General features: G+C 38.5%; 1 protein-coding gene across 5 annotated transcripts in view; it reads right to left on the bottom strand.

Annotated features, from left to right (window-relative positions):
• The window catches only part of PARD3B (par-3 family cell polarity regulator beta), a 1,000,807-nt gene that overhangs the window by 457,088 nt on the left and 517,884 nt on the right, over positions 1 to 25,835 (bottom strand). For 4 of the 5 annotated variants that reach the window (XM_064586958.1, XM_064586957.1, XM_064586959.1 and 1 more), the window contains one exon: positions 6,983 to 7,071. The exons of the other annotated variant lie outside the window; for it this stretch is intronic. In XM_064586958.1, the coding sequence (XP_064443028.1) occupies positions 6,983 to 7,071 (89 nt within the window). The remainder of the gene's footprint in view (positions 1 to 6,982; positions 7,072 to 25,835) is intronic. 5 annotated transcript variants of the gene reach the window in all.

Raw genomic sequence — 25,835 nt, 5'->3', positions numbered from 1 at the left:
TATGATCTCACTGATATGAGGAATTCTTAATATCAGGAAACAAACTGAGGGTTGCTGGAGTGGTGGGGGTGGGAGGGATGGGGTGGCTGGGTGATGGACATTGGGGAGGGTATGTGCTATGGTGAGCGCTGTGAATTGTGTAAGACTGATGAATCACAGACCTGTACCTCTGAAACAAATAATACATTATATGGTAAAAAAAAAAAAAAAGAAAAAAGAAGAAGAAGAAGATAGTAGAAAGGGAAAAATGAAGGGGGGGGATCAGAGGGGGGACGAACCATGAGAGACTATGGACTCTGAGAAACAAAGTGAGGGTTTTAGAGGATGGGTTAGCCCAGTGATGGGTATTAAGGAGGGCACATATTGAATGGAGCACTGGGTGTTATACGCAAACAATGAATCATGGAACACTACATGAAAAACTAATGCTGTAATGTATGGTGACTAACATAACATAATAAAATTTAAAAAAAGAATAAACTCTTATGCTATCTATATACATGGCAGTCACAATTCTTTGGCTAGAAAGACATGTGACAAATGCTAAATTACTATCATAAAAATATTATCCCAGAAAAAAAGCGTAAAAGATTTTTGATTTTGTAGATTGTAACATGTAGGCAGTTATAGAGAAATAAATCTATTTAATATAGACAAACACTACAGAATTTTTCTTTATAAAGATTTTATTTATTTATTTGACAGAGAGACACAGTGAGAGAGGGAACACAAGCAGGGGGAGTGGGAGAGGGAGAAGCAGACCTCCCACGGAGCAGGGAGCTCGATGCGGGGCTCGATCCCAGGACTGTGGGATCATGACCTGAGCCGAAGGCAGACGCTTAACGACTGAGCCACCCAGGCGCCCCCAAATATTACAAGTTTTATACAGGCTATGTTTTACCATGTTCTTTATAAAATGTTATTCATTATTTCAAGATGGAAAGAAAAGCTTTTGAAAAAGGAAACCTCATAGACTGTATATTTTTACTTATTTTAAAAGGGGGGGGAGAACTTTTACATTCCATATACCTGATGGAATTCTGTAGAAATCTCTGTATGTATATATATATATATATACACATCCTTCATGAAAGATAAACACAACAAGTAGTGTTGGACACAATTATTTGAATACTTACAAAGTGAGATTTTACTAAGATGTGGAAATACACTATGAATGCCATTTGTTTAGTCCAAGTGCAGAGTAAGTTTCAGCGACCAGTGAGCAGGCTATGCACACATTAATTTATGTTTTGGAGGCAGACTGAGAATGGAAAATTTAGAGAAGCGGGTGGAGAGGATATTCTAGCAGTGGAAAGAAAAAGGGATCGGCAGCTACTCGTGAAAAACAGACAAAAAGTGAAATGTGGGGTAAAGGGAAAATACTTTAACTACACAAAGAAAAGCTGAAAGTGTTACTAAGATCAAAACAGCTGACTTTATACAACGGGAAAACCAAAGCGGACAGTCACAGAACATTAGGTCCAACAGTACTACTCAAGCTAATGTCCTAAGATGCAACTGACAACACTGATTCAAATAATTCCTGGGACCAGCTGCTACCTATCTAAGATTTTAGACAAAACTCGGGGTGAAGGTACAGAATAAAACGTTAAAAGTGAGCTTGTCATGAACAGCTACTCTGCAGGAACTCCATGGCCAAGTGCTTCATTTGGCTCCATCCAGAAGAAACACATGAAGCCTGAGGGACAGAATATAAGAGCTGCAGACAGCTGCAGGTCCAATTCCTCACACGAGGCAAATGGACAGCATTTTTAACATTGAGATTATTAAACTCAGTCACAAGCTCCTCATTTAGGGTAAGAGACAGAGGACTCAGGGCAGGTTGGTGGAGGACATCTCGTTTCGGAAGAAAATCATGATTAACTTATGAAATCAGAGAAACAGTGTATCTTAGCGGTGCCTTTGAGTCAGATATCTGAATAATCATTTAAATGAAGACCAAAAGTATTAGTTTCCTTATTTGGACAATGGGGAAATTAAGATAAATTCCTAATAGAACTGTTGGTTTAAAAACAATTAGAGGACATAACATGTACATCATACATACAATATCTGGTGTATACAAAAGGTTCAATAACTATCAGCTATTAGGATTATTAGAACTTTTTGAGGGAAAGAGTTTATGGATTAAAAGGAAATCATCTCAAACTTTCCATTTTTTTTCTCAACTGATTTCCTCAGTGAGACTTTTAAAAATATCCTCAAGTCCTGTAGGGTTGAGGAACATGTTTTCTTCATGATTAGACGGCTGCCGTAGAGAAGCTGATGGGTAATAAATGGAGAGAAGGTTTTAGCTGGGGGTCTTCAGGCATTAATGCACAGGTCTGTCATATGGAACAGTGTGAGAGATGGACTGACTAGAGACCTCCCAGAAGAGTTTATTGATGGCATGGAAGTATGCTTGATTGTGAGGTCTTGTTGATGCAAATATACTGAGTAAAAACCTAACAAAAAACCTGTTATTGGTGGTGGTGGGATTCATTTAATATACCTGAATTCAATGTATATTAATTGAGTAGTTCCAATGAGGAAGTTCTACAAGGAAAACACAGAGGCCAATGTCTGAGGAGTTCTCAATCTAGAGGGGAATTTAAGACAGGTAACAGAGAATAATACAAAGCAATGGGATGGTAGTAGTAATCGTAGTATATTTTCAGTGATTATAAGCTATTATTTAGGAGGCAGTGTGTTAATGGCCTTCTAGCATTATACCATGAATTCTTACCAGAAGTATAGAGTAAACATATCAGACCCATTTTACGGATGAGTAAACTGATACTTAGGAAGGTGAAATAAATCGCCAAACCTCACACCATTTCTACAAGGTAAGGTCAGGACTCACATTCGAATTTATTGTATTCTAGAGCAGGAGTTTTAAGATACTTTCACAGGAGTTTCAAGGTAGAGGCACTTTCTGATGAGGCTCAGAAGAAATTAGTACAGGATCAGGAAGGAAAGCTGGGATCAGGAAAATCTTCCTGAAGGAGGATTTTAGATGGAAGTGAGAAGGGCAAATGGAGGGGTGCCTGGGTGGCTCAGTCATTAAGCGTCTGCCTTCGGCTCAGATCATGGTCCCAGAGTCCTGGGGTCGAGCCTGGCATCAGGCTCCCTGCTCAGTGGGAAGCCCGCTTCTCCCTCTCCCACTCCCCCTGCTTGTGTTCCCTCTCTCTCTGTCTCTCTGTCAAATAAATAAATAAAATCTTAAAAAAAAAGAACAGCAAATGGATCTTCAATCAGAAAAAGTAGGAGAGGGGACAGAGGGGCAAGCAGATGAAAGAACACAGTCTGCACTGAGAGACACTGAACCAGGATGGTTTGTGGACACACAGACTGGCTGTGATATTAAAGAAAGAGGCTAGTGAGCAGGGAGAAAGGAAGGGAAAGATGGGGAGATACTGAGAAGAGAAGGTTGAACCATCAGCTTGAGATCAAATCTCAGAGTGATACGTCAAATTCCACACTGAAGAAAAAAAGCACTTAGTTTTGTAGAAAATGGAGTCATTAAAGGTGTTGGCACTAAGGAGTGGGGTGATAAATGCTGTGGTTTAGAAATATTTATCTGGCAGTGATATGTGGGATTGATTAGAAAAGAGTAAGACAAGATAGAGATTGGTCCCTGAGACAGGAATTCGTAAATTATTGCAATAATTGGAGAGGTAATAGGGCTTTAGCAATAATTACAGGACTAAAACATGAATACCTGGGGAAAGGTTTAAGGGATTTTTTTTTTGACATGGACTCTCCCAATAGTTTGCCAAATGAATGGCTATCAGAGGCAAAAAAAAAATAAAACTTGATGGCCATTATAAGCATGGGAGAAGAGGTAAGTATGGAGAAGGCCAATTTGGAGATGTGCCAAGGAATAGGCTGAGGTCAGGAATGAAGTTGAACTTAGGGATGAGGTGAAGGTCTTTTGCCTGTACTGCTTGCTGTTGAAACAGAAGCTGTAGAGCACCTGGCTGGCTCAGACAGTTAAGCGTCCAACTCTTGATTTCAGCTTAAGTCATGATCTCAGGGCTGTGAGATCAAGCCCTGCATGGGGCTCCATGCTGGGAGTGGAGCCTGCTTAAGATTATCCCTCTCCCTCTACCCCTCTTTGCCCCCACCTTCAAGAAAGAAAGAAAGAAAGGGGAGAGAGAGGAAGGGAGGGAGGGAGGGAGGAAGGAAGGAAGAAAGAGAAGCTTAAAGTGTAGTTAAAAAAAAAAAACAAAACACCCAATAGAAACCTTTTGCTTCATCATCTTAAGATCAAGGTAAATTGAGTAGCGCTTCATAAGAGATACATACTGTAAGACTATTTGGAGAACCTCCTCTTATGGTTATTTTTCTTTAAATAAAAATGTGTTAATACTGGGTAAGCAGCTAATAGGTATGCTTATGATTTATGGAGCAATGTGTTTTAACCATTCACTGAACAAATATGCTGCTCGTATATCTGTATGACATGTCAGGAATCCTTTGGAGGATTCATAGTCTTATATGGGAGAATGATAGTTACAATAAACTGTGGTATGTGTACTAATCATAACTGCAGTAGCAACTAATATTTATCCAACCATTCATTTAGTATTGTGCTAAGTGCAACTGCCTGTGATAAATCTCATTTAATCTTCACAATAATCTGTGTGATGATACCCATTTTCCATATTAAAAAAATTAAAGAGGTTAAATAATTAGTCTATGGTTACATAGGTAGTGTTCAAACTGAGGATTTAACAAAATTCAATTGGAATGAAAGAATGGTTTGTTGAACGCTGTGGTTTAAGAAATTTTTACCTAGCAGCGATACATGAGATCAGTTAGGATAAAGAGATTGATATTCAAGAGAAGAGACAGTAGGTTACTATAATAGTCTGAGAAGTAATGAAGGCTTGAAAAAATGACTATGGGGATTAAAATACAGGAATAGGTTTCAAAACATTTTGAGATGGACTCTGCAAATAATGTGCTGAGCTTCTATGCCACCTACATCGAAGTGAGCCCAAAGTCATATTCTTGGGCCAAGCTCTGTGGGAGAACATGCCTTCCCTGCCCCAGGAGAATGATGACCACGTAACTCAGCCCTAAGTGGCTTCCTAATTTCTCTTCATTTGTTTCTTCATTACCCCATGCCAGCTAGAACCCATTTCTTTTCCTGGAATTGTAATCGCCAAGCTTCCTGCTGCTGGCTATGCATGCTATGCTCTTAAGATCCTTCTCATCCCCCCTGTACCCAAGAGCCTGCAAGTGCTGGGAGTCTGCACTTACTCTACTTTCTGAACTTGGCCTCAACCTGATTTCAGCTAATTTCTCCAAACTGGTGCTCACTATATGAAGTTCCTTAGCATGAAATAAAATACCAAAGGATAAAGGAAGGTGTACACAACAGATAACACTGGAGTCGAAGGATTTGGAGACAAGAGTAGTGGATGCAGATTGGGTCTCTACAAGTTACTTAATTGCTCTGAATTGCAATTTATTAGCCTATTAAATGTGATGATAAAACTCTTGCAGAAATTATACATGTACACACATATATTTTAATTAAAATTTTTTTAATTCCTATACTCCATTCCTCTCAATTCTTTGTATCTGGAGAAAGTTTAGTTCATTTGTTCATGTAGCCATAAATCAAACAATGGTTCACTCAATGACGTCTATCCACAGAACATTTAGCCAAGATGCCAGCAAACTTTTCAAAAAGCTAACACTGAAAAAAATGAAATTAAAGGCAAACAGAAGAAGAGTATTATGTTCATTATGCCTACCTCCAAAAATAATCTTATCAAGCTTCTAAAAAGACAGTGCCCAGAAGGTTTTCTTGACCAAATTTTTAATATTGTGCATCTCATTCATCAGAGCAATAGAATCTAAATAGAGCACCTATATCATGTGGCTATAAATTGTGTGAGGGAAGTCCACACAGTAAATCAATGTGGTAAAGGATGATCACATATTTTTTTAAAAGCTGATTCTATGCAAAATGTGTGGCAACTGTTAGTAATTGGACTGAATGAAAAGAATATGTTGAGTAAAGAAATGAATGGATGACCATCAACCTTAGAAGCATCACCTCTGAGTGCTGAAGCCAACAATCTATTAAACATGGAATTACTTTTCTAGTGCAAAATTTGAAGCAACTTAGAAAAAATGATGGTAAGAGTGGTGGTGGTGGTGGTGGTGGTGGTATCATCATCATCATCATCACACATCACCATCATCTCGATGAGGACAATACAGTGGTAGCCAATGGCAGCAACCATCCACATGACTTACTCTGGCCCAGGCACTGTTCGAAGTGCTTTACATACATGAATTCATTTAATCTTCATACCAACCCTCTGAAGAAGGGTTTACCACTATTTCTGTTGTACAGACCAGAAACTAAGGCAAAGAGAGATGAATAACTTACCTAAGCTCATAGAACTAGCAAGCAGCCAAACTAGGAATGGAACCTGTGTAGTAGCTAAGGCAGAACTGGAAATTAGTGCAGAACAAAGTAAGTATTACAGAAAATGAGAGCAAATGACTTCATATAATGAGTTACTTACATTAAAACCATGAAAAATCCTAGGTGATAGACTGGATTCATTTTATGTACATTGAGTAAAATATTGCAAGATGGTTAAAACAGAATGCAGAGAAATATTCAAAGAGCTAATGTCAAAGTAGAACAGTCAACCACAATGAACTCTGAAAATTCACTTTAAACTGTTGTTCAAAGAGAAAAAAAGCAATTAAGAAATCCAGGTTGCAGAAGAGTTGAAAGACTTGGAGGCTCATTTATATATGTTGTCAGGAAATTCTTCTATCATAAAAGAAAATAAAAGAGTGACTAATTAATTTTAGAACTGGGACAGGTTTCACTCCATTCTTCTACCTATCCTGACCTTCCCTATAAAATAAAAACAACTACAAACTATTAAAGAAACATTATCCTGTAATAACTAAAATAGTCTTATTCACATAAAGAGAATACCTCAATGCATCCTTGGTTTTTGGCGACGTCAGTGGTTCTGTCTGTACACCATTCATAACTTCTCCATCTTCTAAGTTCTGTGTGGAATCCTGTAGTCAAACAAACCCATAAGCATGTGGATGCTATGCATATCGAACTGAGAATTTGAATAAAATGTCTCAACGTGAAACAGCAAGTGGTTTTACTCTCGATATATATAGTATGCTCCAATTTCTTTGAAGACTGGAAACAGGTGTTAATCTTTTCAGTGCTTTCAATGTTCTCTTCTCTCCTGTTTGGCTTCTGAAATACTCAAATGGGCCATTTACACAAGGCAATATGTTAAGAGCTTTGGAATACATCATTTAGCTTCCTGCTATTCAACCATAAGCTTTTGGGACTGAGTGTTTTAAATCAGCAAGGAAAGGGGGTACCAAAGGGAAGGTGCCACTGACAGGTGGTGATGTATTAACTTTAATGTACTGTACTTGCTTGCACCCCGTGGTGACACTAAAAACATAAAGAAAGCAAAATCCATGAAAAAAAAAAAAAAAAGGTTGCCTGGCAAGGTCATTCCTTTCAGAAGTGTAACAGGACTAGGGCGGGAAAAGAAATCTGGAGGTCTTACTCTGTCATAAGACTTTCATTCTGAGAATGATCTTCAGCAGAGGGAAACTAAAATTAACCATTTAATTTCTAAAATGGTAGGCACTCTTCCACTACAGAGAGCTAAGAGGGCCAGAGGAGGCAAGCACTCCAAGACAGTGGCCACGTTGAGTTGGACGTTACATAGAATGGGTTCTATAAAGCAAGCTTGATTTAGAATCTCATTTGTAAGGCATCAGATTTCTGGTAGGCTTTGGAACTGCACTTGAACAGAGGGATTCTGCAGATATACTACTCTTCAGAAGCAAAGTCATAAACCGTGTTACTTGTGGACTCAGGTTTCATCAAGTCAACAAACCACATGGAAAAAGACCCATTGTCAAGCACCACACGTGTAAACAGAGCATCCATGGATCTAAAAGCATTATTTCAACAACAAAAAAAGACAATACATCAGTTAAGAGGTGGGGCATAAAGGAATTAGGTTAATATCTTGAAGAAAACAAGGCACTGGACTCACAATTCAAGCAGTTTGCCAGTGTGAAATGATTTTAAAAATGTATTTCACTTTTAGACGGAGTAGCAACATTTCACATAGGGGTTCTGGCTTTTGTGAGGGACTTGGTCTACACTTGATTTCTTTTTCTAAAAGTTTGTTTTCACCCTTCCAGAGGGGATAAAGAAAGGGAAGAAGATCTAAAAGGTCAAAGAATATGTTTTAGTTTAAGGCACCAAATCTTAAAAGATGAATGTCTTTGAAAGCTTTTAAACATCCCTACTATTATGAAGGACTTGATCTATGCTTACAGAGAAAAGAGACAGGGCTGGGCAGCTTACAAAAATACTTAGGTAGGTAATTTAACAAAATACTTGAACTCATGACTAGTGCCCATGTCAGAACATTTGCACGTTCTTCCCTGTCTCTCTTACACAAGAGGGAGTTCTAGGAAGGGTAAGGGCATGTCTAGGGCATGTCTAGTCCTCTATTAAGTACCCAACACACAGAGCTCACTGAGGGGATGTTAATGAATGCACGAGCAGAATGGCATTGTATTAGCTTCCTAATGCTGTGTAATAAATTACCCCCAAAGTACATGGATTAAAAAAGCCTATTGTCTCTCAGAGTTTCTGTGAGTCAAATATTTACAAGTGGCTTACACGGGCGAGTTCTGGGGTAGAATCTCTCATGAGGTAGCAACATATCAAGATGTCAACAGGGCAGCAACTTCAATCAGAGGCATGACTGGGGCTTTAAGACCCACTATTTTATTTTTCTTATAAAAATTTTATTACGATATAATTCACATAACATTAAATTTGCCCTTTTAAAAAGTACAATTCAGTCTATTTTAGTTGATCTACAGAATTTTGCAATCATCAGCACTATCTAATTTTAGAACAATTTCAAAATCTCAAAAAGAGACCCCCACACCCATTAGCCATCACTCCTATTCTGCCTGCCCACCCCCACACCCCTGCTGGCAATCATTAATTTACTTTTTGTCTCTAAGAATTTACCTATCATGAACATTTTGTACAAACGGAATCACAAGATACGTGGCTGTTATCACTGAGTACGAGGTTCTCAAGGCTCATTCATGTTGTAGGCTCATTCATGTTGTAGTATATATCAGTAGTTCATGCATTTTAGGGCTAAATAATATTCCCTCATATGGATAGACCACATTTTGTTTACCTATTCATCACTTGACAGGCACTTGGGTTTTTTCCACTTTTTCTGATTATAAATAATGTTGCTACAAACATTTGAAATAATGTTCAATTGTGAGATAAATGCTGCTAAGAAGGACAAGTTCTTGTGGGCATTTATGTCTTCATTTCTCTTTGAGATCTACGTAGGGGTGCTGGGCCATATGGGAACTCTGTGTAACATTTTGAGGAACTGCTATAGTATTTCCATAGTGTTGCACGATTTTACATTCCCATCAGCAATATATGAAGGTATGAATTTCTCTGAATCCTCGCCTTATTGCACTTTTAATTTTCCTTTTTTTAAAATTTTAGCCATCATGGTGTGTGTGAAGTGGTTTTCGTTTTGCATATCCCCAATGACTAAGGATTTGAATTTCTCTAATGACTAATGATGCTGAATATCTTCTCATGTGATTACTGGACACTTGCAGATCTTCTTTGAAGAAATATCTAATTTTTTTTTTATTATTGAATTGTAAGAGTTCCTTAAATATTCGGTATACAGATTCTTTAGATACATGATTTGCAAATATTTCCTCCCTTTCTGTGGGAGACACTTCTTGAAATTTCTCCACATGCCCTTTGAAGCGCAAAAGTTCTTAATTTTAATGAAGCTCAATTTATTTTTTTTCTTTTGTTGTTAGTGCTTTCTGGTGTTGTATCAAAGAAACATTGCCTAATACACGGTCACAAAGATTTACTCCTATATTCTTCTAAATGCTTTATAAGGTTAGCTCTTATATTTAGACATATAACTATTTTGAGTTAGTGTTTGTACAAAGTATTACCATTTGTCATAAAGATAATTCTTTCCCCAATGAGTTGTCTTAACACCCTTATCAAAACTCAACTGAACAAAAATGTAAGGGTTCATTTCTGGACTCTCAACTGTATTCCACTGATCTACATACTTATCCTTATGCCAGTACTGCCCAGTCTTGAGTATTTAGTTTTGTACTAAGTTTTGAAATCAGGAAGTGCAAATTCTCCACATTTGTTCTCTTCTAAGTTTGTTTTGTCTCTTCTGAGTCCCTTGCATTTTCAAACAGATTTTAGAATCAGAACATCAAGTTCTGCAAGAAGAAAAAAAAAAAAAGCCAGCCGGATTTTGGTAAGAATCACTTGAATTGGACATCAACTTAGAGAGTATTAGCAGCCTAACAATATAAAGGCTTTGCATCCATGAACAGTTAACAGTGGCTATCAGTTGAATTAAATATTCTTTTGGGTTCTGTAATTCTTCATGGATATATGTCCTCAGAATGTCAAAGAAAAAACTGAGATATATATTATAAAGTGTTAACTATTTTTGCCTCTTTGCTTCCTACTCCAAGTGGAATTTTCTTGCTGATCCCTTGCTAAGATAAGAAAATAGCACACTTTCTGGTTCAAATCAACATTCTACAAGGTTAAAATAACTTTTTTCTAGTTCCAGTTAGATGGTAAGTAAAAGTTCTATTTATGTCAACAACATACTTAATGCTCTAAGTATATGGAAACGTCAATTAGAATTTGAAAGCAATATTGGGCCAATTGCAATGTGAATCTCTGCTCAAGGATAATTCTGAACTGACTACGGTTTTATAGCAATCATGTCAATAACGACAGACTTAAAAAAGAACACACACGTTCACAGACTTCTCTGAGACAAGAGTCCCACTATTTTAAAAGGAGCATTGAAAAGTCTTTGCTTCGCCATAGTTATCAAAAAGGGCAGTGACTAGAGTTTATCATCTCAACTAATGGGCAGTGTGTGTCACTTGCCAAAATCATTCCTATATATTGCAACAACAGAATCTCTGCTATTCTCTAGAGACGGGGCAGGCAGACAGATGCTCAAGGCATCCTGCAAGGACGCAAAGCCAATTCCAAATTGACTTCAACAACACGGGAGCAGTGCAGTGCTTCCAGACTTAGAAACAACAGCAACTTCTTTCTTGACAGGGTCCATAAAATCACTTTTTCCAAAAATTACAAGATACCTGACAAGCAATAATTTAGGGGCGCTTAGGCTTTTCCTTCACTAAATAACATGGTGAAGAGTCATGAAATCACACGTATCTAAAAATGAATTTTTCCCCCCCTCATAGCTTATTTAAGTAACTTTGAGAACAATCTATGAAATCTGACTTTTTAGTTGGGAAGTAAAGGGGCAAAAATAATCTGACGATGAAGAGCTAGAGGTACAAACAAATGATGTGGAACAGACACGATATTTCTTCAACTTTAGACTTGAGAAATATTCATTACACGATTTCAAGTCCCCAAAGTTGCCTCTAAAAAAGTCAACGGTCTGGGGAGCTCTATGCTTAATTGTATTAATAAAACTATTATAATTTCTATTTTTACTGTTAACTTAAAATAGCCAAATGCGATCCACTGCCTCAAATATGAGGATCTAGAGCAACTTCAAAATTTTCTTTTGTCTCCGCCTTTTGCCCAGATTACAATTCTTTGCTCTCTGGTAAAGTTCAGCGGGAGGTGGTGTCTGGCCAACCCAGGAGAGGCCTTGAAGAAGCTTGTCCTGTATCTTTTATCAGAGCAGGGAACATATCATATGTGGCTCTCACAACAGACAAGTTTAATTACTACAATTTTGAAAAAGTGAACATTTTTAGCAACACTTTCAGGATCACGGGAGCATTTCTGACAGCCAGAATGAGTTGGATTTAAACATCACTGCACTATTTTTAGCCTGAAAATCAACACTTACATAAATATTCCCAAACCAATTAGCGGCAGCTGGAAAGTAAAGGTGTTTACATTTAGTTAGCACTAGCGCTAACAACTCCAAGGGCTCACGGGCCGCAGGAAAGGGGCGCAGCACTGAGCAAGGCACTCCTCCCCAGGGTGATCACGGTGTTGGCACCAGGCTATCATTTCATATTCCAGTTGGTATAAGTCACTGATTTCATACAGGAGAGCATATTTGTCACGTAGCCTCATTAAGTTATACATCTCCAAATAAACTTAACGCTCTTGATAAAACTTTTTTGGAAGAAAATGCTACCCGAATTCTCGTTGCTTTTCCCGAGCCGACCACAGCTCTAAAACAATACTAAAAACAGTTTTATAGCTCTGTTTTTCATCTCTCATATGAGAACTAAAATAGATGTCCCGTTATCAACAGATGTCTTTGACGTATAGGTGAAGATATACGGCTTTGAGGTTTTCCCCCTCAGTGCTCTTCACTTGCCCACAAAATTTTAACTGCAATTGAGTGATGTTTCAAAGCTCAGGTGCATATTATAACAATATTTGCATTCTAAACAGCCAACTGTAAGTTTCTTTTGAAATTGCACACGAGTTTTAGAATGAGAGTAATAAAAAAATTATACAGAGAAGATTTGAACGTCAGGTTACGTGCCTGATGCTCATACATAAACATAATGTAAATTTTAAAATTAAAATTCCGGGCATAATTTCAGAATCTTTGTTTTTACATCTTAGAACAAGAATATCTGTGCTAAGTAAAAACAAGTTGTATTTGATAAGCACACATATGAAATGATCATGCATTTTGGTAGTCAGGCATTGTCATACAAGCTTGACCTAATATATATTCTTCGTGCCTTGGGCAACACTTTACCATGGGAAATCATGGCTGCATAGATACCACCTCAAAAGGTTTCAGTTCTAGCAATTTAACATGCCCATAATTTATTTTATTTTTTTCATATTTTTATTTATAAATATATATTAGATTGTATATCCATATGTCTAGAAATTGGCAAGAAAATTGGAGATTTGAAAAGTGCTGAATTTCAAGTTTCTTAAGAATAAGGACAATTTTAAGAGATTCTCAAATTTTAGCATGCATCAGAATCACCTGGAGCCTTGTGAAACAGATCGACAGGGCCCGGCCGAGGTTCTGATGCAGTAGATCTAGGGTAAGCCCTGTGAATTTGCATTTCTAACAAGCTCCTGCTGCTTCTAGTCAAAGAACCACACTTTGAGAAACACTGCCCTATAGTAACTAGTGCAGATCTTCAGAAATTGTTAACAATTTTTTTTTATTTTATTTACCCATTTGACAGAGAGAGACACAGCGAGAGAGGGAACACAAGTAGGGGGAGTGGGAGAGGGAGAAGCAAGCTCCTCGCGGAGCAGGGAGCCCGATGCAGGGCTCGATCCCAGGACCCTGGGATCATGACCTGAGCCGAAGGCAGACGCCTAACGATGGAGCCACCCAGCGCCCCATAAATTGTTAACAATATTGATTAAGCACTGGAAATAATGGTGCTGATGAGCTAGTCCACTCACTTTATAGCTAAGAAAACTGAGACCCAGAACGGTGAGGTGATTAGCCATTTTTACTTATTGTGACAGCAACAAATCCAGAATCCAGGATTCCTGATTTTTGGTTCAGTGCTCTTTTCTGAGTATCATAGTAACAGCTACTGACTTAATGAATGCTGACCTTATCATTCATTTTATCGATCCTGTTTTCTTTCAGTGACATTAACAAAAACTCTAATAATGTCTTGAGTATATTTTCTTTCTAAGATCTCAAAATATTTCATATATAACTAGATGCATATTCATGAAAATCCTAAATAATTTCTTGGCATTCCTATTTTAATTTTATGCATGGACATATCCCAAAACAAAAAGGTTAATGTCTTGTCCAAGGTGAAATGAAGGGTCAAAGAAAGAATGAAAATTACTTAGGATCTATGTCTCCTGAGATTAGGTCTGCATGCAAGCATGTTAAATATATTTACATTATAATGTCTCTCAGTTACGGATTTTATGCAAATAGAATAAAGGAGCAACATCCTATCATGAAACTTTAAAAGAAATGATTTACATGGAAATCTATCAAGTGTTTCATTATTCTGAAGATTGAGCTCTAATAATTCTATTTTTTTAAATAAAAAGTTACTTTGGCAGAATACAATTAATTAGATCATAAATAGTAAGTCCTCAAACCTTGGCTATGAGGTGTTCGTGCGCATATACACACACACTGCTAAGCCACAAGTTAAGTTACTGGAATAGATATGGGGTAAGACTGGACTGGATTTAAATAATTCTGGACTTTGTAAAATACACAAGTCAGAAATCTTCCAGTGGACTGTCTCCCAGAGACTGCACAGTTCACCCCCACTGACAACACAGTGGGCTGTACCTTCTCTTCATCTGGTCTGTGTCCAAGAGATATTGCATGGTTTTAATAGGTTTTAATAAAAATAAATTTTAAAGGGGGAAACTAAGTTACGGTAGTAAAATTAAGCTCTGGTCTAAGACAAAGGAGAAAGGTTCCTTTGCTTTGCCTAGTGACCGGACACCTGATTTTCTGGCTCTCACTTTCATTATCTATAACATGGAGACAAGTAGATTTCTATTTCCATTCCAGATCTAAAATGTCCCAGTACCTGTGAAGGTACCACTACACAGTAAGGCAGGCAAGCCCCCACTGAAGAAACATACTTCGAAAAATTCTCCAAGAGATCAATTAAGAGGTGATTATTCACTTGAACAAATGCTTTCTTGGAAAGCTTCTCCTGAGAAGCAAATTCTCATAGAAACATGTAATTTTATACTTTCTTCACATACGGATTCTAAATAACTTTTGAGGAACAAATCTATAGCCTGAGGTAAAGCATACTTAAAATAAAACTCTCCCATCTCTACCTCATTATCTTGTTATTTTCTATGATCTTTTCTTGGATAGTTCCTTTCCTTCTTATTGTTAATTAGCACAGTTAGAATTCACTGTTATGATTTCCCAGTATTTTGAGTTAGGTTTGAGAAGACAAATGAAAAATTTTTTAATAATTTTTTTTTTCTAATGTAGACCCTTTACACATTTTACCTGCTGGTTTTGTGTGTGTGTGTGTGTGTGTGTGTGTGTTTTGCTTACGTGTTTCTGGTAGGAATTTATAAAGTGGCCTCGACTAAACCTGATACCAGGAAGTTAAAACCCAGTATGAGTTTAAAGAGGCAGGGGGGATCTTGTTTTGTTTGTGAGATCTGAGTGGAATAGACACATTGACCAATCTCATCGACGTATCAAAGGAAAACCACCACTGATGTGAGGATCAGCGTGTCACATGCTCCGATCTTTCCACAAAAGACCAACACCAATGGGTTGCTGCTTCCCAAACACATTCAGTGAAAGGCTGCTTTAAAATCCTTAGAAAAGCGGAAGTTCAGAAGTTCAACAAGGCGACTCTGCAACCCTTATTTTAATATCCACTCTTACTCACACTCAACACATTTCAAAAAGTGCTGAAGTGAAAAGTGGAAAACACATGTATTTTTTTTCCAATATAACACTGACACAAACATATTTATAATGACCACTTTGACTTATAATTAGATCCTTGCCCCCACCCAATTACAGCTGATTTTCCCTAGTTTTCTATATTATTAACCACTTTAAAACTACTGGAGCCTAATGCTGAGGCACAGATGACACCGTGTGTTCCTTAAAGGGTGCCAATATTGGACAATACAGCACATGCTCCCATAAGGGTCTGCTTGAGATCATGCTCCCACCATAAAACATATGCTCAAAAGTAGTGCAAACATCTGATGCTCTTCCATTTAATCTATTTAAACTGTACTATCTTCTCAAATATTTAGAATACAGGACTGCCAAAATGGACAGTTTGATGGCTCTGGGGCCGGATGTGTATCTACAAACCATCACCCAAAGCTGGTAAATATAAAAAGACTTGAGGAAGTTGGGATAAGTCAGCAATTACAAAAAAATTTCTAGCTTAATCGTTTTCACTTTGCTGGCTGAAATATATTTCAATCAAGTTTGGCTCAGGTAAATGTACCATGGGCATTTAAGCAAAGCTATACAACTTCCCGGTTTGGCTGGGAGAGAGTATAAAGATAAAAGGACACATTATTAAAGGAATACTTTTCATTTGCATGAGCATTTCGCTTTTGCTGCCACAGGCACACTTCCCAGCTGGGCTTCACTATGAAAATCTTCACTATGAAAATGGAATGCAGAAAATTTTGAATCCACGGACCGAGTCCATAAAGACGTGTTTTAGGAAAGAAAAACAAAAAAGCACAGGGAATTATGTGTGTGCTTGGTTTAGTTGTACCTTTCAAAAATATTTTCAAAATGAAGGAAGTAAAAAATCTCATGCTGAAAAATCCTTTATAATAATCAGATGGGAGCACCCAGTTTACAACCCATCTTCATTCATGAATAAGGCACGTTCAAGGACTTTAAAAAATATCTTTCTTGTTGCCCTCATCCTGTAGGCATTTTACTCTCATCTCATCCAGCCTCCCACTGCCCTCACCCTGCCATGTGCACTTACTTGCCTCTCTCCCATGACCTCCAACTATCTTTCCACACAATCGCTTTGCCATTCACTTTGTCATTCTTGCATTTCACTTCATGACACCTTTATTGGAAGCCCCTGGTTTCAAAAGAGTGATCTCACTAGCTTATGCTATAAAGACCAACTGAAAATAAACATTGAGGAAGGATCTTCTCTGACAATGTAAGGTGCACTTGAAGCAATCTTTGCCATGACATATGTGAAGAACGAAGAATAGAAGGAGAAGCAAAAGTACAGCACGGAGAAAAGCAGCAGGGGAAGGCAGGGCCAGCTGTGCTGTCTTGGGTGTTAACAGCATGTGGAAACAGCTTTAAGGAAAGTGCAGAGGTCTGAACCACAGAGAACAGCTGTAGTCAAGAGTCGCAGTCAGCAAAAAGTATGCTTTTGTTTTGGTTTTTTTCTTTAGATAGATACAATAGAGAGTTGGAGAGATTCAGCACAAGTAGCTATAACTAGACCAGATCATATACGGAACCCACCGTGCATTTCTGCTCAGATACCAATGTTCTCTACGTAAAACTGTACAGTGCTGGAGGTGTGTGTGTTGGGGGGGACTCTGCCCCATTAAGAAGATCTCAGAAGTTGGTTTAGATATCAACAGCTAAAATGTTAAGCTCCATGAGGGCAGTGGTTTTCTTCACTCATATATCCCCAAAGCCTGGAACAATGCTTGGCATAGAATAGATGCTCAACAAATGTCTGGACACACGGCCTGTGTAGACCACCACTGCTTGTCTGGCAAATATCCATCCCTCCTTCAACATCCTTTAACAGAACAGGCACTTCCTCCTTGAGCACTCGGCACAGATTCAGTCTTGCTCCTCAGGCGATGTTAGTGCCATACAAAAGTTCCATATTCATTTCAGGGTAGGCAGATCCGTCTCCCTCGCTTGGTTCTGACATCCTGGGGGTGGGGGGAATGTGTCTTTTCCATTTCTGGATACCTGTCACCTAGCACAGGCCTGAAATACGATAAATGTTTCACTTGAGAGGTGTTTACTGGATAAAGAAATCCTTTCCTTTAAAGTCTCTTAGGTAACATTCGATAAAAAAGAATATGTATGTACCTCAACATCGGTGACCCCTCTACAATATACAGAGTATTACTTGAGACTCTATGATGGGATTCAAAGATGAATAAGACACCGTCTTTCCATTCAAACCTGCAAACAAGCTGGAACTGTTGCCAGAGGCATCTCTGGCAAGAGAATTTAAAGCAGAATTGAAAGCTAATCTTTATTTATGGATTGAAATAATTGAAGTAAAAGAATGCACCGATTTGTACCTGGCTGGTTATGTTCTTTACATATGCTTTTATATTTTATTTATTCTAATGCAATTTAAAATGACTTCCATTATTTATAAAATATTTCTAAACCAATATTTAAAACCATCTAAGTTCCACGGTCACTGGAAGCTTGAGTTTGTCAGGTTCTTGCCAGCTGGGAAAGAAACCCCCACCATGCTGAAACCTCCACATCCTGAGCCTCTAGACTGGAGAGTATTGGTCATGGGGAAGGTGGGAACCTTCCACCTGATGCAACGCAGGACTGTGAGTGAGGCCCCACTACCACAGAAAAAGCTCTTTGTAACTTTTGTTCAATATTCCCTTCTTCTTCCAGCTGTCTCACTTCTTTAGATCCAAACACAGGTCAGGGTGAAAAAAATCTCTTGGTTCAATTGCCTTTTTTCATTGTTCTTCCCTCCTTGGGTGCCTCCTTATCCTTCAATGATACATCACCTCTTAAATACCTCCAAACCCTCCTCCTCCTCCTCCGTTATTTTTAAGAGTGCCCTGAAACTCTTTCACAAGCTCAAGAATTTCTTCAAATACCCTCTCTACCACCTAAATTTATATGAAAACTGGCTTTCTTCAGTGAAACCACTTCCTCAGTAATCCCCTGAAGTAGGACATATCCATTTTCTTCATGCTCCCAACCCCCCTCTTAGAGCCGCTTCTAGACTGAGATTCTGTTTCCTCCTTTGTAACCTGTGGCATCCTTCCTTGCCATTCCCTTTTGATTGCCTTCACCAATCAATCTTCACGTTAGTCCTCTAGCATTTCCTCCAGTCCCATCATTTTAATTAATTTATTTATTGACTCCCCCCTCCATGCCTTATCTCTCATTCTCATCCTCATTGATTTCCACTTCCACAGTATTCTTACACCTTCACTTCACTCAGTAACTTCTTGCTTCTGTTTTGGAAACTATAACCAAAAGCAAAATCAAACACAGGAAGCCAAGGGAGGGGCTAACCTAAGTTCTTATTACTCACCCAGCAGATACTCTTGTGAATCAAAACATATTAAATGATATGTTAGCCAGGGCTAGCAAACCCATGAGCAAAACAGGATTCATTCAGTTCACACACACTTATTGTGGGTCTCCATTGTTCCAGGCACTATGCTAAGTAGTGGGGATAAAAATATATATACCCCTCGGGGCGCCCGGGTGGCTCAGTCAGTTAAGCAGCTGCCTTCGGCTCGGGTCATGATCCCGGGGTCCTGGGATCGAGCCCCATGCCAGGCTCCCTGCTCGGTGGAGAGTCTGCTTCTCCCTCTCTCTCTGCCTACTTGTGCTCTCTATCTCTCTGTCAAATAAATAAATAAAATCTTTAAAAAATATATATATATGTATATATACTCCTCTCCTTAATGAGCTCCTTTTGGGGGGAAAGGAGCAGAGAGGATAGAGAGAAGATAGTAGCAACTGGTCTCACTAATATTCACCTGTGTATGCTCCAAAATTCAACTCAACTGAGCACCAGTCAGAGCCCAACTATAGTGCTATTCTTTTCCCAACCTCAACCCTTTTCTGCGTGTAACAGCTGCATAAGCAAATAGACTAACAGAAATTAATTATTCTCCAGCTTAAGCAGTATTTTTTAGCTTTTCTTTTCTCTTTTTTTTTGGATCATAGTCTCATTGCAAAACTAATAGTAATGGTTCATCTCCCAATATAGACATATATATGCATACACACAGAATTATGCATAAAATTTCAGGGTTTTCAAAATTCCCCAATTTTGACAATGATCTCAAATTTACGATCTGATATTTACCTGCTAATCTAAGTCCATATCTTTGACAGAATCATGAGATTTGTCTTATAGAAATAGTAAATGTTTTCACAGAGATATCCTTAGATAGTGATTGTTACACAGGACAGGATCTGAATAGGACAGATGGTGGCTGCTACAGCCTGAGTGGATTTGGGAGGGTACCCCACTGAGCACACTGCTCATCTACTTTCCTGAGGCTCTCCAGGGAGGGCAGAGGCACAGTACAGACAAACATCCCTTCAACATCTGTCAGCAAACGTTACAATCTTTTTCTGAAGCCTCCTTGACAAGCTAAGTGATTCCTGCACATGAACTTATCAGTGTGAGTGACTCACATCGTGCCATTGCAAAATTACAAATTATTACATGTTCTGGACCTTTGGCTTACATGCAGTATATATGAAATTTCAATTGTTACATCTGTGAGTACTGAAGGTGTGATGTTCTTGACTACTGGCTATTCCGAGATTGACAAATTTTGGCCTCTAATGCTTAAATCTCTTCCAACTGTTGCCCCCAAGCAATTACTAGAATATGTGGCAAAGGTATACTCTACAGATTTCCTAATTCACATTCTATTAGATAGTGATGATTTAATCCAAATGGCATGTCTGGATTAACCTTTGATCCCATACAGATCTACCAAATGAGCATAGCTATTGGGGTAACTGCATAGAAAAAGAAATTTAAGCAATGAAAACTGGTAGAGGATGAAACTGGCAGGTTGTTCAGAACTTCTGATTCTTCTTACATAAGAGCTACAAACCAGCTTCATGAAGAACTTCCCAGAATCACAGGGCCAACCTTCCACACAGCATGGGTCTCACTGCCATTTCTCTACCATCTCCACTCTCATTAGGCTTCAAGAACACAGTAACTACACTCAGTAAAAGTTGTCTGATCAATGTCATATGAAATTCTCACGAAAGCTCACATGGCTTCAAACTGACAAAGTTGGAAGAAAGCAAGCCATGCCCGTCTACACCAGGCTCCCTGCCGATGTGGAAAACAAAGGCAGAAGAAAAATTATTAAATTTCCTTACTTCCTACAGCCCATTGACAAGTCCTTGAAACAGGCAGAGTGGCGTTCCTCTAGGGACTCAACTGCCTCAATGTTAATACTTTGCTAAGGGCAAAAGGCAATCCTAACCTGACCGCCCCCACGCCCCCCAGGATCTTGTAAGTCTACTTTAACGTATAAGAATTCCTTCGGAAACTTCCTTTATCTCTAAACCCTCCACGATATGTGTTGGCAATCATCCCCCAAGCATATGGCCCACCAATATACATCTGAAGGGTCTCATGACTAAGGTTTTATTAGACGGTAATAAATGACCTTTTCCCAACAATAGCTAGTCCCCTCAAGGTCCTGGAAACCTTGCATCCAAAATTCCTTAGAGACTTATGCTATCCCTAATCCCCTCCCAACTTGAAAGTATATAATTACCACTCCTCTTGACCCTGGTGCAGCTCTTTCTGCCCATGGATCCTGTTCCTATGCATTCATAAAACCACCTTTTTGCACCAAAGACGTCTCAAGAATTCTTTCTTGGCCGTCTGCTCCGAACCCTAATAACATCTTTCCTACATCACCGGCTTGAGTTTTATCAGTGTACTGTGGACACTCATCTTTATAGAACACATAAATCAGTGAACAAACCAACTCACCCATCCTGTTGTCTGTGAACCAGGATGCACCTCTACCCCTCCTCCCACAGAATTGTGGGCCAGTGCACTTTTTCATAATTGCATACAGAAATAACAGACCAAAAAGAAACTGTATCTTTCTAGTCACACGGCATAATGTCGGTTTATAAATACTTACAAATATTTGAATGTTTCCTGAACTATATTTTTAATCAATGATGAGTACAACAGAAAGGTAAAAAAAAAAAAATGAAGTGGTTCTTTTTCAAATCTATACCAGATCACTTCCTCAATGACACAACAAAACAGAGTCCCAAATGAAAAAGGAGAAAGCATTCTAATCAAAGCCTCCCTTGGCCTGAACAAAATAGGAATTTTCTTTTTATTCAATTTCTGTTAAGGTTGCTGCCACAACACCATCACCCCGGCCCTCAGCCATGTCTAATCAGTGACGCAATCTCACACTTTTAATGAACTCCCAGGGTTGCACAGAAAAGAGCATGCTTCCTGACAGATAAGGGTTTTTAAACTGAGTGGTGATGTAAACCCCTCTCTTCTCTCCTTATTACAAGGGAAATACTTCTACTGTCGCTGAGGGCACTCAGGTGATGTGCCTCTACAAAATACAGCAAATGACCTCTTCACTTGTCAGGCAATCACAGCAGATTAAAATTACAGCATTTAAGAGCTCTTCAGAAGGGAATGGCAACAGGAAACAAAAATAATAGGTCTATATAATCAAATATATTGGTTAACTTTCTGTGGGTGACCTTCTCCTAAGGAATGATCAAATAACAAATATGACAAGGAAAAAGCTTAATTTTTACTCATTCTTCAAGACGGAAATACATTCATACAGAAAGGGTAATGGCTAGGATTTTCGCTGGATGAAAGACCAGGAACAAAATAATGGACTCAATCTTACCCTCTGCTCCAGTAAATGAAGAATCGATGAGATTGCAGGCTCAGATGTGTCATCTCACCAGAAAGACACAGACAATGATTTGGTGGCTGGTACACATCAGTAGGCTGAAGTGCCATGGACAGTGAAAAGAATCAGGGCAAGGAATTTATGTGTTTCCTTGTTCTCCCCAGTCTGATGGTCAGATGTGCTCACCAAGATGGTGCATGGTTTCATGGCTGGGTACAAAGATTTGGAGCTTGGAGAGAAGAGAGGTCATACATTTTGCACCATTCTATATACTTTGCAGTATGAAGTCAGCAGTTATTCATATAAATCTATATTATTGACACTAAAGGGTACCAAAATGTGCCACTCCAAAATATGCTACTAAGGCAAAAGGACTATTTTGAGCTAAAGGCAAGCGAGAACAAGCAGACACAGGGAAAAGCTCTTTACCTCTTTACCTTTACCTAATGCCTAAAAATAAAGTATAAATTTCCTCTTTTGTAAAGGAAATTTCCATTTGTAAAGATGCCTTCCTACCCAGAAAACAGCTATTCCAGGAGACAACTCTTATCACTTGATTCTTACCTGCATAACAAGACAACACTTATCATACAGTTCTTCTTCTTACCTTCCAAAACCATGCTTCCCAGATTCAGAACCCCCAAACCCCTTTTCCTTCCTTTTCCTTCTTCAGCCACAAATGGTATATAAGCCTCACCCATCCTGGCCACCTCCTTGAGCCACATTTTTGTGAACTCCAATGCAAACATGTGTATTACATAACTAAAACTGTTTTTCCTTTTGTTATGTCTTTTATCAGCTTGATTCTTTGGCCCCAGCCATTGAATCTAGAAGAGTAGAGGGACAAAGAAGTTGAGACCAGAAGCAGAAAGACACAAAAAGGAGTTTAGAAAGGGGAAAAAAATGAGTCAGTAAACATTTGTATTAATGTGATGTGAATTTGTCCCACTCTATTGCCAGATTTTTGACCTAAAAAAGAGTGAAACTTGAGGGTCAATTTTTTAACTAATATGGGGAGGGGACCAAGGACAGGCCACCCCAAGATGGATCACTTTGGCATGAACATTATTTTGAGGTAAAAGCATCAAAACCCAGCAGATTCAGGAAAAGCTCCGTTCCTCCTCTTCAACTGCCTGCTTGTACCAGGAAGAGAGCTATTGATAGAGATTCCTCTTCACCTAAGAAACTTATCTTCATAATAGGGTAACCTTTGTTTTCCAAACATCTCTTTTCACCTTCCTGCTAATGAATGGTTTTTCTCCCCTTTGTATCCTCAGACTCCTACCTCCTCTCCTTAGCTCATATAAGCATTTGGTTGCCTAAGTATCTTTAGAATTTCCCATATCTGTGTGGATTCCCAGTATGCAACTATTAAGTAAGGTTTTCGCCTGTTAATTTGTCTCCTGTCAATTTGATTCTTAGTCCAGGTAGAAGAATCTTGGAGGGTAGGGTAAATGTTTCCTCCCTCACAACAGTTCTCTCATATTCTTGTGGTTATGGTCCCAAATGGCTTGAAACAGAGCAAAATTGGTTGGCTTTTTTCCCATTATTTTTTCAAAACAATTCAGTCATTTCCCAAAGCAAAGTTATCGCAGTCCACCCTATTCTTTTACAAAGCAGTATACCAAACTACTTATTCTTTTCCTGTCCACCTGAATAATTCAATCCTCAACATGTTCATGCATCTAGACTTCTTGTCTTATCTTAATTAATTTCCTCACTTAAACCCAAACTCTGTCAAATTTTAATCTTTCCCTCTAAAGGAATTGACTCTACAGCTGTCAAATGCATCACTGAGTGTGTTTCTATCATTACCCTCAGGTTCCATTAGGGAGCTAATGATGACTTCTCAGTGTGTGGGTCTGTTCCTGGGAAGACTAGCAAGTGTCCAAGAGTTAGAGCCTCCAGGCAAAAACTTGGTAGTCATTTGGTTTACAGTTTAAGCTCTTTAAAGCCTGATGCCATGTATTTTATTGTCTCTTAGAATCATATTCATCTGGATGCCTCCACACAAAAATATGTCTCAATATATAGCTGCTTTGGACTAGAACAGATGGTCTAACCTTACTGTCCCCTATTCTTCCACTGTCACATGTGAAGCCATGCTTTAAGAATTTCTTAGGTATGGCTTCTAGTCAACACACAATTATGCATGTGGAATGATACCGTACACATCCTGCTTGCTCCTACCTTCAACAGCTATTGTGATCAGCATCCCTTTAACTCTGGTAGAGGCTTTGTTTGTGTTTTTGATGTTACCATTTGTGATACTACTTTGCCATCTGAAACATCTAATATTAACACTGATGAAATGGTGACATTCAGTCCAGGCTGATGCCTTTTCACACCACCACTTTCGATAAAATTTTACTTTTCTCTACCTATTTTTTGATAAAGCAATGTCATTTCAACCAATTATTAACTTTATCTCTTGCATTACTCAAATAATCTCATTAAAAGACGTTTTATGAAGTGTAGAGAACCACTAAAATATGACCATTTTCGTCCATGATACTGAAGACAGCAAGAAAAAAAGGAGAAAATTTACTGCTCAAATTGCCATGGTTGATGACTTTTTAAAAAAGCTAGCTACAGGGCTGCCAGGATTATAAAATGTCAAGTCCCATACCCCACTTCAGCCTAAAGACCGCTATAATTCGATTAGCATAAAAAGAAGAAATGAAGCAGCTAATTTATGGAAAGTACATTATATGATGGACAAAGAAAAATGACAGTTTGAATCAACGAAGGAACAAGTACGTGTGTTTGTCTGTGTGTGTGTGTGTGTGTGTGTGTTTTAAGCTGAAATTTAAAAGAAACCGAAAAGAGAACTCAAAACTTTATTTCCCCCAAAAATAGAATATTTTCCACCTTCAGTTTGGACACACTTTTAAGTTCAGACAATTTTCCTTTGTTTTTATCATTAATAATCTCTTTGTTGAAGATGAGTTTAATACACACATACACACACACACAATGGATTAATTCTGACAGCAACAGCCTTAGTATGAACTGTTAAGTATACTTCTAAGACACTAAGCAAAGAAGCTAGAGGAGGACTGCTAAGAATGCCCATATCTAAAATCTAAATTTCAATTATCTGCTATATTTACAACTTCATGCTTTACACAATGTACCAGAAGGAATGGCTTAGTGGTCTAAGCATCTGGTTTTAAATTGCTATATTCCTTGAATCACACAATTTATTCATCCACTAGACCTTGCAGGGGCTAGAAATGCAGACAAGTCATACCACTTAGGGGTTTATTCATCCAGTGCTGTTTACACTGCTGGTGGAGCAATGGGCTGGTCCTAGATCTCCCTTCTATTTTATAATTGCAGAGACCCTATTTTGAGTGAAGACTCTACTTTAGGAGTACCTCCAAAGAGTCCCGCCAGTGTAACAAAATACATAAAATAGCAAAGGATTCACTACTTTGAAAATGTGACAAAATATTTATTAACCAAAATATGGTCACAGTAACTAAAATTTTCAAAATGGGAACAGAAGTGATCCAGAGGTAACTCAAACCATGCAGAACTAAGTGCAACTAGATGTCTTAGTCTCCGAGGCAGTACGAAGAGAGGCCTCTGCAAT

Source organism: Mirounga angustirostris, unplaced genomic scaffold (genome assembly GCF_029215605.1).
Source record: "Mirounga angustirostris isolate CCGP_5_RB_7025 unplaced genomic scaffold, mMirAng1.0.hap1 SCAF_3, whole genome shotgun sequence".
Classification (NCBI taxonomy): domain Eukaryota; kingdom Metazoa; phylum Chordata; class Mammalia; order Carnivora; family Phocidae; genus Mirounga; species Mirounga angustirostris.
Note: the sequence above shows the minus strand (reverse complement) of the source record. Positions and strands in the feature narration are given on the sequence as shown.